This window comes from Canis aureus, chromosome 16 (genome assembly GCF_053574225.1).
Source record: "Canis aureus isolate CA01 chromosome 16, VMU_Caureus_v.1.0, whole genome shotgun sequence".
NCBI lineage: Eukaryota > Metazoa > Chordata > Mammalia > Carnivora > Canidae > Canis > Canis aureus.
The window spans coordinates 24215682-24235656 of record NC_135626.1 but is presented as its reverse complement, the minus strand read 5'-3'; the positions used below and the strand labels follow the sequence as shown (position 1 = coordinate 24235656).

At 41.9% G+C, this 19975-nt stretch overlaps 1 protein-coding gene and 1 non-coding gene across 17 annotated transcripts in view; both read right to left on the bottom strand.

Moving 5' to 3' along the window:
- ACACA (acetyl-CoA carboxylase alpha) overlaps positions 1–19975 on the bottom strand; it is a 283732-nt gene that overhangs the window by 12292 nt on the left and 251465 nt on the right. For all 16 annotated transcript variants that reach the window (XM_077852292.1, XM_077852296.1, XM_077852303.1 and 13 more), the window contains 2 exons: positions 14539–14716; positions 12717–12829 (listed from right to left, as the gene is read on the bottom strand). In XM_077852292.1, coding sequence (XP_077708418.1) covers positions 12717–12829; positions 14539–14716 — 291 coding nt within the window. The remainder of the gene's footprint in view (positions 1–12716; positions 12830–14538; positions 14717–19975) is intronic.
- LOC144287356 (U2 spliceosomal RNA) lies at positions 6264–6447 on the bottom strand. Its single transcript, XR_013355197.1, has one exon. It is a non-coding gene; the product is annotated as a U2 spliceosomal RNA (small nuclear RNA).

The window sequence follows — 19975 nt, the reverse complement described above, 5'->3', positions numbered from 1 at the left end:
CTAATTAGAGCCAGATCTGTGTGTCTCATGCCACCTCAGCAGATTGGGTTAGCCAGCTTCCTAGTCTACACGTGGGCTGCTACTGCCAGAACCAACCCCTGACCAGGGTGACAAAGTGAAAGAAGAGGGGAAAAGAGAAAGGCAATCCACAAATCCCATTTGGATCACTGACCCTATAAGCACACAGCACCCTCACCCAACAGATTCCTGTAAGGAATCTGGAATTCCTTCTAACAGGGAAGACCCCCCCCCACACACACCCACCTTTCAATCAGTGCTGTCCCAGTAGAAGTGCTGCTATGTTGTGCTTTTCTTCCTAATTACTCTCAGAGTGGGACTTGTAATCAATACTGAAAATTTAGCTGCCTGCCTAGTAAAGAGGAGTGAGTCTAGCTGAAGGAGCAATAGGTGACAGCCCCTGGTGTTGGGGACAACCTGAAGTGCTTTGTCACCAAAGCTGACAAATAAATACATGACCACGGGTGATGGGTTGCAGAAGAGAAAGGTCTATTTCAAGCATGTCTGTCTGGGAACAGGCCTTGCTTTTTATGCCACTTATGAATCATATGCCATAAACAGCCTTGGGCTGCAGAGTGGGCTGTAAGTATTATAGATAAACACATGTTAATAGAACAGGGACGTAGCCATAGTACCCAGTTTCATTTTTATGGGGTTTTTTAGATGCCCACCCCCACCTCTTTTTTTTAAAGCCTATCACTACTTGAAAACTGTGAGGAAGAGAGCTGACAGCTTTCTCTTCTTGGGCTCTCACACAGAGGGCAATCACCGACCTATCACACTGGGGCCCAACACCTCAGCAGCCTTCTTTCCACACTAGACAGAGAGTAGGACTATGAAGGCCCATCCATTCTGGGGTGGATCTGCCCAAAGAATTGATGGGAGGAGAGCCAACCAGTTTCTTGTGAGATGAGACTGTCTCAATTGTAACCCCTGGACAGGAAAGCAAACATTTTTCCTTTTCTAGTAAAGAGGAACCAAGACTCCTTAGAGAAACAGTTGGCTCCAGGGCTGGGGCAAGGAATAAACAAGATGAGCCTGGAACATAGTGTCACAAAAAGCAAGAAAGCACTCAAGTGACTGAGACATATTAAAAGGCCACAGGAGCCAGCTTGAATATGCTCCCACTGGCCACATCTGGGACAGTCTGAGCATCAAACTGATCAAAAATAGGATGGTGATATTAATTACCAGAATATTTATGGAATGAAATAACCTGTGGTCCACTCTAATATAAATAATTAAATGGGGGAAGGGGGTAGGGAAAATTCTCTCTTCCAGTAGAATAATTAATAGACATAGAAGGAACAGTGGGATTAGAAAATCATCATTTTACCACCGTCACAGCAATTGATTCTGTCAAGAATTATCAATGGGTACTAAACTAGTAGGTGAGAGTTTGAGGAGGAACAGAATATTTATATTGTCTCAAAGTATCTCCTCACAATTATCAGCAAACAAAACCTTAAATAAGTAATCAAAATTACTGTCACCAAGAATAGGGCAAACTGACATGTGCCTGTTGATTCCTGATCATAAACAACACTTTAGCAATATCCTTGCCAAAAATGTGTTATCTGAATTTAACCATGGGGAAATATAAACCAAACCCAGATTGAGGACCATGCTACAAAAAGGGGCCTGTGGCACCTGGCTGGCTCAATTGGTGGACCATGTGACTCTTGAGTTTGAGCCCCATGCTGGGTGTGGAGAGTACTTAAAAAGCTTAGCCCCCTCCCTCACCAAAAAAGTGGCCTGTATTCTTCAAAAGAAAACCTCAAGATGATGATAGACTAAATAACTGAAAATAGACTGCAGTCTGTGGTCTAGGGTTAAGTTTCAGATCTGAACAACAACAAAAAAGTCTGTAAAGAACATTATTGGGACAATTGGTAAACTCTTGATATGAATCATGAATCAGATAGTAGTATTGTGTCAATGTTATAGTTCCTGATATAGATAAATGTCTTGGATTATATAAGAGAAAGTGTGTGTTCTTAGAAACACACACTAAATATTATGGATAAAGGAGCATAATGTCTATAAATTACTGTTGGATGGTTCACAAAATATGTGTGTGTTTAGAAAGTGGGTGAGCATGTGCATGTACATGAGCATACAGAAATGATAAAGCAAATGAGACAAGATGTTAGCAATGGGTAAATCTGAGAAAAAGGCGTCAGATGTCCTTTGTACTATTCTAGAAACTGTTCTGTGAAATCAAATCAAATAGAAAGTTAAAAAATAAGCCAAGCTAAAAAAAATGTTTTTCCTGGCTCCCTGAAGCCTAAAATCAGAAGTCAAAGTTAATATTTATGGGGTGCAGGGAGCTATTCTAAGTGCTTTCTATGAACTCAATCCTTACAACCTTGAAGTTGGTATTCTTACTATCCTCATCTTACAGATAAGCAAACTGAGGCACTGAGAATTTATGTAATTCATCAAGGTCATAAAACAAGGGAGGGGCAGAGCCAAATTTCAGGTACAGCAGCATGGCCTTCTAAGATTGGGGTACTCTATTATCTTGGTTCTTCTTGCTTACTTGGGGCAGAGGACAAATAAGTGCTTCAGTAGCAGAATCTCGTACATTTTAGAAAAGGCTAACTGACAATGGCAGGCTCCGGGCTGATAGAACTGAAGTTCCATCTTAGTCTCATTCCATAATGAGACAACCAGTCTCATTCCATAACCAAGACAATGTCTCCAATAATTCCTGCTCTGTAGGTCAGCCACGGTTTTCTAGGCATGACTAAGATTTTTATTTTTAAAACTTTGTCCTAATATTTTTGTGAACACAGATCATCATATTTACAATTACATTTAAAGTATCTGTTGAGATTATCTCCTGAATCAGGCATGTTTGTTCAATGGTTTCTTTTTATTTTTTTTTATTTTTTTATTTTTTATTTATGATAGGCACACAGTGAGAGAGAGAGAGAGAGAGGCAGAGACACAGGCAGAGGGAGAAGCAGGCTCCATGCACTGGGAGCCGACGTGGGATTCGATCCCGGGTCTCCAGGATCACGCCCTGGGCCAAAGGCAGGCGCTAAACTGCTGCGCCACCCAGAGATCCCCAATGGTTTCTTTATATCCCAAATCCCTAATACAGAGTGTGGCCCAGAGCATTACTCACTAAATATTCATCCTCCAACTTTCTTTACAGTCCACTCACCCCGCCTTCACATTGATTAGAACACAGTGTCACGTGGATTTGGTTGCACTGTTTCAGAATACCCAAAGTGAAGTTTTTTTTTTTTTTAAGTTTTATTTATTTATTCATAAGAGACACAGAGAGAGAGAGGCAGAGACACAGGCAGAGGGAGAAGCAGGGAGCCTGATGTGGGACTCGATCCCAAGACTCCAGGACCACACCCTGGGCTGAAGGCTAAACCGCTGAGCCACCTGGGCTGCCCTCAAAGTGAAGTTTTTATATGAGCCCAGACATGGATCCATGGTTGCCAAGGTGAAACAAAAATGTTTACTTCACTCCGTGAGTGGGCAGTCATCTCTACACCATCCAAGCAAGCAGTAACTCTAGACTCATTCATTATAGGGATCTAAGAACTTGTCCTTTTGATACTGTTGAGGAGTGTTTAAAAGTTCATATAGGGTAGCCTGGTGGCTCAGGCATTTAGCACTGCCTTCAGCCCAGGGTGTGATCCTGGAGACTCGGGATCGAGTCCCACGTCAGGCTCCCTGCATGGAGCCTGCTTTTCCCTCTGCCTGTGTCTCTGCCTCTCTCTCTCTCTCTCTCTGTGTACGTCTCTCATAAATGAATAAAAAAAAACTTAAAAAAAAAGTTCATGTAGATGGCTTCTGGGACATGGGACCTGAAAGGCACTGAACCTATATCTCCACATCACTTGTCCGCCTTCCCTATTTTCCCTTCTTCAGTCTAAGGCTGCCCATGACTTATAAATTATGCACGCTTCTCACTAAGGGCAGAGTTCTTGGTATCTTCCATGAGTCATTTGACTGTATGTTTTCTCCTTAAACAGTAAGTCTGAGCTTGAGAGAGCACATTGTTCACTTTTTTGTGTTGTAGAAATAGGCTGGGACTGTAAGTTCAGAGCCACATTCAGGCACAGCAATGTTCAGGCCGGAGACTGGTTGTACAATGGGACTACAGTCTTACATTACTCCTGTACTCGCCGGCAAGTATAGTCCTGAGCACCCTGAGCATCTGCTTTCCACTGCTGGAACTTGGCCACTCATGCTCCAATCCCAGGGTCCCTGAAACCAGCTGGGCAGGCTTCAGACTTAAGGGTAGCTTCTTGTGTTATTGTAAGATCAAGAACTAACACAATAGCAGGTAAAAATCACAGCCCTGCCAGGGACAGGGGATGGCAGGACCATGGATATGGATGAATAGGAAGTTCCAGACCTTTAGAACATCATTCCTCTGGGTAAACAACCAACACTGTGCTTGTATATAACTGTATGTGTTACACACATGTGCATACCTGTACCATATACAACACAAACCATTTACTGAGCACTTACTATGTGCCAGGAACTACACTTAATGCTTTCAGGATCGCAGAGCTTGTAAAATCACCATGCACAATTCAGACCTAGGTTTGGTCAGCTGTTAATACTACAGACCTTTGTGTGACTGAGAGCTTTCCGAGTTGCTTCACATATGTCATCTCTAATCCTTCTAACAACCCAACCTTACAGACAGGGCATCTATTTTACAAATGAGAAAACCAAGGTGCTGAAATGTAAAGTTACTTGCCCACTGGCATCCAGCTGTGAAGTAGCAAAGTCAGGATTTACACTTGGGTCTGGCTATCTCCAAAGCCTGTGTTCTTCCACACAAAATGGCACAAACAGTGGCCAAGCAGGTATCCTGGCAGTGGCCACAGCAGGTCGGTCGGCTGGAGAGTTTAGTTCATTGCGTTAGGAAAGCAGTGAAGAACAGAGCTCAGCACTGGGTGCAGAGGAGGACCTCTGGGCTTAGGAGTACAGCGTCCTGGAAACAGGGTCTTAGCTTTACCAAGTTGGAGAGGCAGAGAAAGCTGGCTCCTGGACTAACAGAGGTCTTTCCTACCCAATCAAGCTATTCTAGAGCTTTAAAAGAGTAACCAAAAAATAAACACCTGTAATGCTCTAGCCCTCCTGAGACTAGGAAGATCACAGAACCCAAAGGTTGCCTTGCTTGATTCCTTTCTTCATGCTTCTGATCACAGTTCAAAACCTACCTCTAAAAGTATCAAAGCAAGGAAAATACACAAGCAGAGGATGTGTGTATTTTAAAATGCACATGAGAAAGTCAAGGATTTGTGTGCTTTAAGTGAGGGGAGAAAAGGTTTGCTAAATTTTATTTTCGAAAAAAAAAAAAAAAAAAAAAAGGCTGCTCTTAAGCTAGTTAGACCCTTGTGTAGCACACCGAGGGCCCCTCTCTCCTTGTAGAGCAAAGCAGCCAGCCCTGGTAATGATTTAGGGGAGATTAACAAATATGTCAATGTCTATTTTCTGCTTAATTTAAAAGCGGCGTCTATAAAGATTTTTGACTTCTGAACCCTGTTCTCCTGAAAGAAAGAAGGTAAGAATGAGGAGGGGGATAAAGAGTGATTATCCTATCATTGATCGTTTGTCAGGAGCATTTCTTATTCACTGGACTATTGTAAAAAGCTAAGCTCTCGATCAATCCTGTAAGCTCCCTGTACAATTAAATATCTTGGAATGGTTTTCTTTCTTTTCTAGCCAGATTGCAGGGCCTCAGGGTTTTTAGGAAAGCAAGTCGTTGTGTGTGTGTGTGTGAGTGTGTTTAAGAATATGCTACAGGGAGGAAAGTCATTCTTTCTAGAATTCTACTTTAGGAAAAGGCTGAAAAGGAGAAGAAAGGTAGATTACTCCTATCTTTTCCTTCCCAAAATAAAAAGTCCTTATGAGTATCTAAAAATCCAACCTTATAGTTAAAAAAATATTTTAATGTAAAGAGCTAAATCCAGAAGAGGCAGTACTACCATTCTGATCAAGTAAGAAGAGGTAACGTTACTGTGATGCTGTTATAGGCTAGAATTGTTGAAGTACTTTCCATCTCCTCTAGTCCTTACGAACATCCTAAAAGATGGCTACCTCACAGATGAAGACACTGAGGCACAAAAAAAGTGAAGTAACTTACCCAAGGCCGCAAAGCTAGGAAACCATGGAGTTGGGGTTTGGGCTCAGATAGTCTGGTTTCAGAGCCCATATTCTTCTTAAATTCTTCTTCTTTTTATTTATAAAATTTCCCCCAGAAGGGTTGCATGGTTCCTGGAAGTACTGCCAATGAGTGCAGTGGATGGGGCAAGCTCCTATCCTATCCATCTCCTAATTCCCAAAATCCATTTAACATACTGTCCTCGGATAGAGGACATATCAGATATTAAACTGATAAGAACAGATGTATACTTGATCTTAGCCAAGAAGCTGAGAAGCAATACAGGGCCAATGCCCTTTAAATGAAACAAGTTAAATTGACCCACAAGTGTCCACAGGGCAGCAGTCTGTCAGGTGTTCCTAGGGCCAGGACATAATAAAAAGCCACATCTCTCCTCCATGGGGTCAAAACTAGAGAGAAGCTTCCAAGGAGAGAGCTGATTTCTGCAGCAGGAGGTGTTTTTTACCCAGCCATGACACTGAAGGAGGGCAGGAGGAGGGAAGCCTCACCCTATGGCCAAACAGATCACATCCTATGGTGTAGGATTTGGGGGGAGGGGGGGACCTTCAAAGCTTAGAATAAAAATCAGACTGGTAGGTTGAAAATTCTCTGCTTAGTCAAAGGTACTAGGTGACTTTGCAGAAATCTCTTTTCTGTGCTCAGTTTCTCGTTTATGTAACAACAATCCTAAGCTAGCAAAGAGGAAAAATGTTTTATAAAGGAATGTGATATTAAAGGGTTTTCTATTTTTTTAGTTATACTAAGGAGCCTATGTAAATTTAAACCCAATTTCAACTTTTATGGGCCCTTCTTCCTTCTCTTAAGAAAGCAATTTGCTTTGATTGGTTAAATACTTATGAAGCTAAGGAAAAGGACAAGACCACCCTCCTCACTCAGCTCCAGAAAAATCTCAGATATAAGAACACACAGCCGTACTTCAACCTTGAGACTGAAAAATCAGCATTAAAAAGACTGGAATCTTATTAAGATTCAGAAGTATAAACATAAGTAGCTGTTTAAAGATCTGTGTAATCACATTTTCGATGTTGAAAGAAATTTCTCTCTAAAGATAGTAAGATAGGGTGAAAAAAAACCCTTGCAAAATGATTTCTGTATCCATCACAGGTGTGCCTTTCTTTACACAAAAGCATTCTGGAAAAACTGTGTAAATCAGATCCTGTTTTAAATGCCTTAAGGGAGCTATTTAGAAGGAACCCTGCAGTGAATCCTTTGGTAAAGCAAATAATCCTTTTGTAATGGGAATAATTTCTCCCAATGTATCTAGTTTTTTTAAAATCCTATTTTCATATATCTGCTTTTCTTCAAAGGGGGCCACACCTCCCAGAGGTTTCCAAATAGGAATAAAAGAATCTGCTACTCTCCCCACAGCCCTGTGCCCCCACGCAAACGTCCACACGAGAGAGTCAGGAAGTTGCACACAATTCTCTTAATTCTCATGGCAGTTAGGTCTCAAAGTCTTTACTATTTTATTTTTCTTAGTTGCTCCCCTGAGTCTAGTGGGTAGAGGGATGGGGTCAGCTGGGACCAGGTGGGGAGCAGGATCTCTCAGACATATTCTGATGACAGCCCACAGGCGGCAGACGTTTAGCCGCCTAAATGCCAAATGCCAGCCACGACTCTGTCTGACAGAACTGTGAATCACTGCTTTCTGGGATGAGGCAAGCCCAGGTGCTTTTATAAATACAATCAAATTAATGGAACAGACCAAAACAACCCCTTCTTCCCAGAAAATGCTGTCACTACTGCACCAAAGTGCATCAAACCAAAGAATTTCTGAATCCGTGTGATGAGGTGGGTTATAAGCTGCTGCTAATTCAGGCAAGAGACACCATTTCATAATCTCTCCTCAGAGTCCAGTGCTTGGATGGCCATAGTGCCAAGTGAGGACACTTCATGTGTATAAGAGGTGACAGAGCAAGAGGCCACTTCCCATGCATTAGTATCAGAACTTCTTTCCCTTTCGACTTCCCAGGTAAGGATGCAAACTTTCTGACTCAAGCAACTCTAGCTCTTTTCAACTTACAAGATCCTGAAGATGGACACAAGTGTTGGAAAAGCAAACACAACTCAGATACTCTGATCACTTCTGCCAGAAAACCAGTTTAACCCCTGAATCTCCTTGACCCAAGAAAGTATCCTTTTCCTGTCATCTGGCTGCTAAAGAGAAGGCTTGGGAGGAAGGCATTCCCGAAGATGCTTACAGACCCATTTATCCTCATCTGAAGCCACAATACTCCCTCTGTACCTGGGATGCCCTGGACAGAGGGTGTGCTGGGTGGAAGGGCCAGGCCTGGGCTCGTTGCACTGCTCAGCCAGGGCTGCCTCTGCTGGTGTCAGACAATCATTCTCAGGATATGCTCCACGTGGGCACAACTGAGATGCTGCATGGCAGGCTGCCCAGTTGTCTGGGAATGGGGCCACGTTCAGAACATGTGTCTGGAGCAGGATAAAGTTTCACTAAGTGGCTCCTCTGCCTAAAGGCTATTTGTGTTAAGGGAGAGGGATGGAAGGGAACTTATGATTGTTTCACACTTGGACTGGACAGCTCTCTCTCTCTCTCTCTCAATTGATTTGTCATTTCCCTCTGAGCACAAGAGAAGGGTAAAGATCCAGGAGAAAAATCTCAGGGTCCGGCATCAAGAAACCAGGCTAGGAAGGCCATCCTACCCCACAGCCACTCCCTGCTCCTGGCTCTCTGAGGAGGTAGAAGGATGTCAGGGATATATGAAGAGGCCATGGAGGGCTGGGGCTCTACTTCCAGAGGAGAAATTTAACTCCTAAGGCAACTAGCCTGGTAGGATGTTACCTGTCCTACACGCACACTACCAAGCTTGTTCTGAGAATCCCAGCAGTGTAAGACTATGGTATTTGGGCTTATATCACATTTCTCTCTCTCTTTACCTCTATCAGGAATCAATGTATGTACTATTTTCATGCTTTATGATAATCACAGAACTAGTAATTCACCTTCTTCCAAAACTATATAAAATGACAAAAGCTGTTTCTTAAAAATAAGAACTCTGAGATGATGCTATCTGTTCAGAAATTAAATATTACTAAATATCCTAAGAGAATAAATAGTAATTATGTTTTTGAACACAGCCAGTCAGTTGTGCATTGGTTTGTCTAAGTGATGTGACAGCATGCTCCCTAGTGCAGAGGCCAATCTGGGAAAAGATTGGGAATATAAGATAACATCCGCTCCTACAGACTTTCTCTTAAATCGTATTTTTCTCAGTGGAATTGGCTTTAGATAACAAAGGGAAAGAATTCATGTTTAATTTTGATCAGGCTCAGTATTGAACTGAGGTAAAATCTGGGGAAATCCTGAAAGAAGTAGAACAGAGGGAACTACAATTCCATTCTGGTCTCTGATGTACACTATTTTGTGTCTTGGATGATTTAAGTCTTCTTGTGGCCTTAATCTCTCAATCTGGAAAATGAGGTCATTTTTACCCACTTTGTGAAAAAGCATTTTGGCAGTCTTTGGTTCTACGCAATGACTGAGAAAGGAACCAAAAGCCAAAGCAAATCCAAAAAGAGCTGAGTTCATAGCATGTCCTGTTACACCCCTGCTGGCCTGTGACCACACAAATACATCTGGTATGTATGATATCCCTGAAAAACCACAATTGCCGGAAGGACAAGACGGCTTCTTCTGTTTCTTTTGTATTTCTTTTCCTACATCGCTTGTTCCAAAAGTATGCCAGAGAGATACTAAATGTGGCTGGCTGCTTCTTCTAATGATTAATGTGGAAAGGAAATAACGCCAATCCACATGTTTGAACAAAATTTTGTAGATTCAAAGTGAATACAAATTCATCTGATCTTCATAGTGGCTCTGTGGGGGCATCATCCCCACTTTCTAGATGAAGAAGCTAATGTTTGGAGGAGTTAAACAATTTACCTGTACACAACCTAACTGAAAGTTGTACATGATTATTTTTATTCTAGATCCACTCTCATGTTCCTGACCTGCTCTGGGCCAGAGCCTGCTTCACATTTAGCAGACAAAGGATTCTTTCTCTAGTGCCATTTTGGTCAAGGTTAAATAAATATGGTTTTCTTCAATGCAGGAGAGGAAATGGATAATGAGATGATTTGTAACAAATGATTAAATGGCCATCACTTGAGAATCTCCTCCCTCTCTCCTTCCTGTATTTCAAAAGTTAAAAGGTGCTGGGTGAAGGTGGGAGCGATATCACTTTCCTTCAAGAGAAAGTAGCTTTGGCCCCACACCCCTCACCATCCAGTTGTTCTGCAAACAGTTGTCAGAGAGGATCCCTCTTTCTACCACCCAGTTACTCTGAAGGGATGATAACAGCCATTGGGGGGTTAAAAAGAGGCAGTGAACCCCCAGTTAATGAGTAGGAATTCAGCAGGCAGTGTAAGATAAATGGAGCTCTCTCTGCTTCTGCTAGAGTCAGCATGAACTGCGGCCCTGCGGCTTGTTTGTGGCAAATGGAGTGCGCGAAATATCAAAGGGCAGTGATCCAGAAGAAGACCGACTTTGACAAATTTTAAATTGGCCAGAAAGAAAACCAGCAAAAAAGAGGAAAAAAAAAAAAAAAAAAGAAAGAAAAAATGAAAAAAAAAAAAAAAGAGAGAAAATTATGCAATTCACTGTATCCTGCAATTGCGGCACTGCTGCCTTTGTACAGAATTAGTGGTAAAAACAGCGACGGTTGCCTGATGCTGGGAACAATTATGAGCCATCTAAGTGAGATGCTTATCAGTGGCTGAAGCTTTTAGAGCTCTCTCTCTATACAGTTGTGAGTAACTTGCTCTTGAGCTGCAGTTACTTTAATTAAAGTGTATAGGGTTGGTCAAAAGTAATTATCCTGTTTGGAAAAGAAAGAGAAAAACACCATCTCAACAATTCTGGGTGGCAATAGATTTTAGAAACAGCTTTGCCAATTCTTGTTGTATGTGTGCACTTCCCATAAAAGGATCAGGCCGAGATGGGTTAGAGTTATTGGTGGTTGTTACCTAATGGCAAACAATGAGACGCATACAGGGTTTATTAGAACCCCAGTCACTATGTTTGGCAAGCCACCTGGCCCAGGGCTCCAAACTGCCAGGATGTGCAGTCCCCAGAGTGCAGGCACGCTCAGAAGTTTTTGTGTCTCTAAGATATGTTTTTTTTTTTTAATTTACTCATGAGAGACAGAGAGAGAGAGAGAAAGAGGGAAAGAGAGAGGCAGAGACACAGGCAGAGGGAGAGGCAGGCTCCATGCAGGGAGCCCGACGTGGGCCTTGATCCTGGTCCCCAGAACCAGGCCCTGGGCCAAAGGCGGTGCTAAACCGCTGAGCCACCTGGGCTGCCCAGTTTTTGCATCTCTAGATGGTGAGCATATAAAGAATCCACAAATGGTACTTTATTAATTAAGTTATGATTTGAAACATAAATGAACTAGCATCTCTTTTTTTTAATTTTTATTTATTTATGATAGACAGAAAGAGAGAGAGAGAGAGAGAGAGAGAGAGAGAGAGAGAGAGAGGGGCAGAGACACAGGCAGAGGGAGAAGCAGGCTCCATGCCGGGAACCCGACGTGGGACTCGATCCCGGGACCCCAGGATCGCGCCCCGGGTCAAAGGCAGGCGCCAAACCGCTGAGCCACCCGGGGATCCCTTTTTTTTTTTAAATTTTTATTTATTTATGATAGACATAGAGAGAGAGGCATCTCTTTTTATGGCTTCCATTCACTGAGTTTCACTACCTTTAAAGACAATCACTCTGTTCCTTTAGAAAACCAAACCAAACCAAACCAACAAATAAAAAGAACCTCAAGCAATTATCTTCACTTAACATAGCAAGGGGCTCAATGGGAGATATGGGCAGAAAAAAACAGTGTTTTAAAAGAATCTGAAACTCATTCAGTCTCTGGACTCAACACAGGGCTCCCATGTTTAAGTTCTATGTGTAAACGCCTTCCAAAAGCTCCAAAAACAAATAAGCAACAGAGTAGTGGCTGAAAGCATCATATGCAAATGTTCCCAGAGCTACTGCTGCCACGGCCTCTGTGTGGAAGCACACAGTGCACAATCTTTACTTCTGTTTCTCTAGCTCAGGATGGCCCCAGAACACCACCTGAGTAGGTCTCCTGCTTCTCTGTTCCTTGACACTCCCATATCTCTCAGAAACGAGGCAGGCTTGTCCAAAGAGAGACAGAAACAGGACATTTAAGCCTAGAATATTCTCTGCCTGGTTAGCCTGCCCCCCAACAGCAACTTCTAACTAATCATTCTTTACAAGGATATCCATGAGCCCAGAAAGATGGGCTATGTGAATTAGAAGAAAATGCCAGAAGAAAACTTGGGTGACTTTTGCCTTCTTTAGGTCCCACTTTCCCTCCTATTGTAGAAACTATTTCTTTCTACCAGGGCTCTTACCATAGAGAGGACAGTAAATAAAGATTATCATGAATTTGATCAAATGCTTCAGTGCCTCCTCCCCTGGCCTATGAATGCACTCATTACAAATCAGCTGAATGGCTCATTGATTTGCCAGGAGGACAAGCAGACATACCCAATCGCTCAGCCAAGCGAATGTAGACTGGGTCCACCCGACGCATGGTTTTCACCAGATCCTTTCTGCGGAATTTGATTTCTACTGTCCCTTCTGGCTCCAGAACTGATCCCCTGGATCAGAGAGAAACAAAAGAGAAATAAGAGGCACTTTAAAGGAAGGAGACAACAGAATAAGGCCAGTTACAATTTACAGACCAGGAAATAGCTTCATTATGATTCTGGCCACCCATGGCTCACAGAAGTAACCCCAGGAAGGGAAGCAGGCCTCAGAAAGTGTCTAAGTGGGGTGTGAGAAAAGAAGGGCAAAAAGTAATTAAAATAATTCTCATTACCACACCAGTCTACTTCCACCTCAAAAGAGGAATACAGATTCCACTATCTAGGGCCAATAAGGGTGTAATCATTTTTTTCCAGGAAGAAAAAAGATGATGTAGGCACTGGAGCAGGGGACAACCTCCAGCACTTAAGCTGTACAATGAGGAGTCAATGCTGATTGGTCCCACACATAGCTGTCAATCTGCTGGTAGGACTCTGACACACTAGGCCAGGCCAAGCAGGAGAGAAAACATGCTGCCTATTGCTATGGAGAGGTCTCAGGGTTTTTTCAAGTTTCTAGTACATACTAATGATGTTCTATTATCAGGAACTTTATCCTAGAAAACTTAAAAAACCACCTTTTACATTAAAAAAAAAAATTATAGCTTATACTTACTATATACATGGCTCTGTCCTAAGTATTTACATATAAAGCTTCATAGCAACCCTATACCCATTCTCCTTTCCCTATAAGGGAAGGAACTATGATTCCCCCATCTTACAGATGAGGAAACTAAGGTCCAGGGCATTAAGAGACTTGTCCAAGCCTAACAAGTGACAAAGGTGCATCTGAAACCAAATGGTCTTGTTCCATAGTCTGCAGAGGAATTGTCTGTGAACTAGTATCAGATTGAGGGCTAGATTTGGATTTAAAAATAGTAAGTCCCTCAGGATAGACTACTAGCCTAGTGATTTTGCACTAAAACTACTGGACTCTCTCCAAGTAGCTGCTGAAGTAGGAGTCTAACATTTTGGGGAGAGAGAAAAACAGATACTCTAATAAAATGATCTGAGGCAGGGACTGGCAGGGAAAATGTCAAGGAAATACAACGTGAAATTTACCTATTTTGGAAAGGGTTGAAAACAGATCATGAAAGGAAGCTGGATGTGGTCTGTTTTATTTAAGTATTTTCAAGGACCACCTCTTAACAAAAGCCTGGGACTTTCTCTTGCAGTTCTCTGGGTGCTATAAGCACTGTGTTCCCCAAACCTCCTAGAATGCTAGAGTGAGCAGCTTTGGTTTGGGTGCCATGGTGCCCCTGAGTGATGAACAGCTGGCTCCACAGGGAGAGTACAATGGCTACAGGTTCCTCGTCAGTCAGTGGCAGAGCTGAGCCAGAACTCCAGACCAAGAATTTAGTCCTTTCACTCCAACTCGCCTTGAGCTCCCTCTGTCACATATCTAACAAAGAGACACTGAACAGGCCTCTGTACACAACAAACAGGAGAGAATCTCTCCAAGTCTCTCCTGGTGCCTGGAATAGGGGACTTCTTGGTAAAAGAATCTGGGGTGGGGGATCAGACTGGGAAAGCCTGACTCCTGACTGCTTTCCTTCTCATCCAGACTGACACTATTTAGAAAATTTCTTTTTCTGACCTTGGAGCCCTCTGGGAATAGACGGATGCCAATAAAGTTCTCTTGGTTATAATGTTCTCCAGGAGGAAACCAACAATAGCTAGAGGATCCCTAGAGACAGCAAAGGGAAATAAAGAAGGAATCCTACCTGCTTTCTCGGTCAGCGTACATCTCCATATGCCGGGGGTTGATGGTGGGGTCAATCACAACCCAGGAGCCACCCCGGAGCTCAGCCTGAGGAGGAATGTATACCAGCACAGGCTGGGAGCACTCCCGTAAGCTATCCACAATATAGGCACCAAACTTCAGCACTTGGTCATACATATCTGTGGAGAATGAGAAATTAGAAACCATGAAACAGCTGAGTGAAGTAAGTCAGTCGGAGAAGGACAAACATTATATGTTCTCATTCATTTGGGGAATATAAATAATAGTGAAAGGGAAAATAAGGGAAGGGAGAAGAAATGTGTGGGAAATATCAGAAAGGGAGACAGAACGTAAAGACTGCTAACTCTGGGAAACAAACTAGGGGTGGTAGAAGGGGAGGAGGGCGGGGGGTGGGAGTGAATGGGTGACGGGCACTGGGTGTTATTCTGTATGTTAGTAAATTGAACACCAATAAAAAATAAATTAAAAAAAAAAAAAAAAAAGAAACCATGAAACAGAGCTTCCAAATATTGTTCGCATCATGGCTCACACATACACAGAAAGTAATACTGATATGGCAAACTGGGCCTCCATGAGGAGGCAGCTCATACCAGAGGTGACAGACCTGGGGGTTCAGCCACTCTGAGTCCAGTTTAGCTACCCTGAAGACGGAAAGGATGGGTATTTCTACCTGTATTCTATTCAAGACTCCAGAGGAACCTCAGAAGCACAACAGAAGTGCACTCTCTTTCACAAGACACAGTGTGCAAGCCCTATGGATTGCCTATCCATTTTACAGCCTTTCTGAATTGCTGGATTTGGGTTTCATCATATTAATTCATATTTGCTCTACAAATGCTCTACAAATACAAGTGTTTTTCATGTCAATATGTGTTCTCTCTCACTACATTAAGTTTTTTTTTTTAATATTTTATTTATTCATGAGAGACACAGAGAGATAGAGGGGCAGAGACACAAGCAGAGGGGGAAGCAGGCTCGACGCAGGGAGCCCCATGTGGGACTCGATCCCAGGACTCCAGGATCATGCCCTGAGCTGAAGGCAGACGCTTAACCACTGAGCCACCCAGGTGTCCCAACATTAAGTTTTCTGAAGGAAGAAACTATTCAAGCTCTTTTCAAGTCTTCTCATGATACTTAGAATATGATAAACTCTCAAAATGGGCAGCTAATGGAAATGGAGCCTTCAAAAACTGTGTCTTTCCTCCTTGTAGCCCCAGCATCTTGTCCAGTGCCTCGAACATAGTTAGTGCTCAATAAACGTCTGCTGATGAGTGGATGAGAACATACACACTTTGGAAAGAACATCACAAGAAAGAAAAACAAATTAACAGTTGCATTTTTATCAGGGCATCCATGAGAGAAAAAACTTAAAATGCATATGTATTTATTGGAAATATCACACAGCCATATAAACAGAAGAGCTACCTCTTCATTTTGCTGAAGAGCACACTTTGTAATCCCCCCAAGGCCAGGAGCATGCTGAAGAAAAGGGACCCTGGTGCATAAATAAAGCCAATCCTTGGAAAGTAGGATCAGTTATTATTTATTTCCCAACAACTTATGGACTTCTTCCCATTTCCTAGCTTCCTGAAGTCTACACATGGGTAAAGTTTTAGGTTTATGATTCCAGATGTTTAATGAGCACTTCAGTGGAACCACAATGGATCCTTTCTAAACACCAAATAACAGGTTCAACTGAGTTCAAACTTTCCTATCAAAGCAATGATCTCAATTTGGAATAAATCAATTCTGGAAATCCAAGGCAAAGAAACATTTTTCAGAAAGTTAAGAGCAAACCCAAATAGAAATTGCTTTCATTGTAGTTACTGGCAAATTAAACTGCCACCTTCTCCAAAGTAAAAATGGCTCTCTCTATACACACCATCAGTGAGCACAGTTCACTGCAAAGTATATGCCTCTCTCCATTGCTGGACCTCACTGCTCTGTGACAACTTCAAAAACTCCAAAAATTCAGAAGTTCCTCCTGGAAAAACTCTCTATTCTATGAGGAATGTGTATGGTCACATATTCTGCATATATGATCAGAGCAAAGACATTTATTCCTTTGGGAGGAAAGCAAAGACAAAAAAAATTTACTGCTAATTACACAACTGCTGTATGAAGAGCAGGGAATAAAGGACTTTAAGCGCTTTACGCTAATTCTGTAGTTATGAAAATAATTGCTCAGTTCAAATTATTTTAACTAAATTAATTCTTTAGTGGATATTTCAACTAGTGCTACATAATAAAATAATTGTGTAATTAGCAGTACATTTTTCAGTGCTGCCAAGAGTACAGTTTCAGTCTCAGAACAAGTCATGAAAAGGAGTGGCCCTCAGTATCATCTGGAGAGAAGAAATGGAAGGTGGATTAAAGGAAAGAGCAAAACAACAGAGAATAGCACACAAAGTCATCCTATGTGAAAGAGTAAAAAAAATAAGTTAGAGGTAAATGAAGACAGTTTTCCAGATTCTTCCCTCACTTGTTTGTTATTTTATATCTATATCAAAATCTGTCTGTACCCCCTTTTTAGTAACAGACCCAGCCCCTAGGAAGAAAGGAAGGACCTTATTTAAGATGTATGCCCACTTATTTAAGTTTTAGAAACTCAAGTTTGTAGTATATGCAGTTTGTTTGCAATGAGGCTGAATGTTTGAGTAATTTTTTGCTTTTGTGAAATGAACTTTAAGCTCTCTCTTTCGTCACAGGCTACTTTACTGTGTACCAGGGAGCATGATCTCACATACACACACATATGAATCATTTAAATCATCAGAAAACCATGTTCTTACATCTAAGTTGTAGGGGAGTAAACTGAGGTTTAGTTAAATATGTGAATAAATGGCAGAGGTAAAATGTGAATCCAGATCTTCTGGGCTCTGAAGTCCACTTTCTGTGACATCGTTCTTACTGGGAGAAAAGAGCATGAAGCCGAAGAAACCTGCTTTCTAGCATCTGATACAATGGCTGAGTAAAATAAAAACCAGAAAAGAGACTGGAATAAATGACTGAATATTTGTAAATTTTGCCTGGGTATGTTCAGAAAAATCAGAAATTGCACTGATGACACACTACCAGCTATGTGAAGGACTTGGACCTGGCTGCCACGCAGTTATCTTCAGGCCCCATGACTGGGAGTAGCAAAGGGGTATCAGGCTTCATTAAAGCTGACAAGCTTGGGACTCACAACAATGCATCCATCTAACCTGGAACACCAACAGACCCACAATCCAACCATCAAAACACTGAAAAAGGCAACGAAAGCTATTAAAATATAAAGGGACACACACAAAAAAACTACATAAACAACATGCTCATGGCTGTATCACAGCAGCCCCAAACCACACATTCTGAAAGGCAGGTTGAAGCACTTGGCAACGGTCTGACAAAAATTTGTCTGAAATTCCTTCATATTTGAGACAGAACAAAAGCACGGCCAAGAGTAGCAGGGAAGAGTATATTCCCAAGGGTTTAAGGCTAGAAATCAGTCTAGGACTTTTTAAAGCTATGCATATGCTGACTGTCAATTCTCAGGCCATGAGAAAAGCAACCGAGAATGGAAAATACTGATAGGTTCTTCAGTGGAGAGGCGGGGGCCTGGCACTTTCTAAGCACTCTGAGCAAAGCACATCTACATATGCTTATACGGCCTTTCCAGCGTGTTCTCAGCATCCAGGCACCAACCCTGCCTAGGGCCTTCATTGTTACACAATATAGATAAACCGTGGCAGCCACATGTACCAAACAAGGGGGCAGAGTAGTAGAGTGCTTCCACAGTGCCCCATTCTCTTGAAACTGGGACAGATCTTACTGGCTTGGGCTGAGATTATCTGTTAGAGGCTGAAGGTAAACATCAGACATACACAAGCTGCATATACATAATGTCTCTCATCAGTTCATTATGGCTGGCTGACAATATTTCGACATCCAAGTACTCAGAGACTTTAATATAGACTTTCATTCCAGTTAAAGTTTTCAATAAATGTTTTTTTATTGTTATTTATAACCTGTCCCAGGAAAAAATAATAAGTATAACATGAAAAGCCAACTGAGAGTGACCCTGTAGCACCAGCAGTGAGGCAGCTTAATATCACTGGGATTTGCATCCTATCAAGCTATTCATGCTGAGGCTGGGACCCTGGTGCTAATTTCTAGTAAATTTCACGCTTGATGTCTCCCTGTTGTGGGTCATTGCCGGTTCGTCTAAATAAACTGCTTCCAAATGGCTCTTCCATCTAAATATTCAGCCAGTTTTTATAATTTAATTTTGCATTATGCTGAATAGCCTTCCGGCCAGATAGAACTCATTGGAAAAAAAGCACCAATACCATCTTGACATACTTTTATTTATTTATTTATTTATTTATATTTTTTACTGCTCGAATTAGACCTCCTAGGCTGACTAGTAAAGAGTTTTTTTTTTTTTCTCTCCACTAATGTCAATTTTCAGCATAGCAAGAGCTGTCTCTAATCTTTTCCTACTCATTACACACAATTTTGGAGTCATTTTACCCACAGTGCAGTCGGCTCCTGGCTGTGTGTTTGTGTGCACTGAGGGATGGCATAATTGTTTATTTTCCCTCCCTGCATAATCCCCAGCCAGTATTGATACCAAAACTGCAAACATCTCCCCAAGGGATATGGAATGACTCTCAGCTTAGGTCCCTTTACATGAGATAATATGTAGAAAACATCCTGACCTGTATGTAAATATGAAAGGCGATGTTCTTCCCCCTCCGATGTTCACACTGATCTCTATCTTCCCCAAAGCTTATTTATCTTAAGTGATGTGTGAATGCAATGCAGCAGCACCAAAATTTAGAAGGCAGAACTGGCCCTGGTCTCTTTCAAGCCAGTAACTCATTTTTGACCAGGGGCAGGGAAGAAGGGGGATGAGGGAAATTATTGTTTAATGGGTACAGATTTTATGTCAGGGATGATGAAAAGGTTTGGGGTATATTTAGTGCTGATGGTTACATAACACTGTGACTATATTTAATGCCACTGAATTACACACTTACAGATGGTTAAAATGATAAATATTAGGTTATGTATATTTTGCTGCAATAAAAAAAATATATATATAACTCCTTTCTGAGCTCTTGAAGATTCTTGTCACAATAACCAAGGACAACTTCAAAGCAGAGGGCAGGCAGGTGGCTAATAACTTTCTTAGGAATCTATAGTCTATTCTAGGGATGTTCTAGTGGAGCTGCTTGGTCCTAGGCTCTATAAACTCAGGCAACTGAGCTACAGGAAGTCAGGCAGATCTGCGCTCCTCTCCCAGTTCTGTCATTTTTAAGCTAAATGATCTTGGGAAATTTACTTAACTGAAGTCTCAATTTATATAAAACGCCGATAAATAATATAGCCTACCCCTCAGAAGTGCTTGTTATGATGATTATGTAAGATAATGC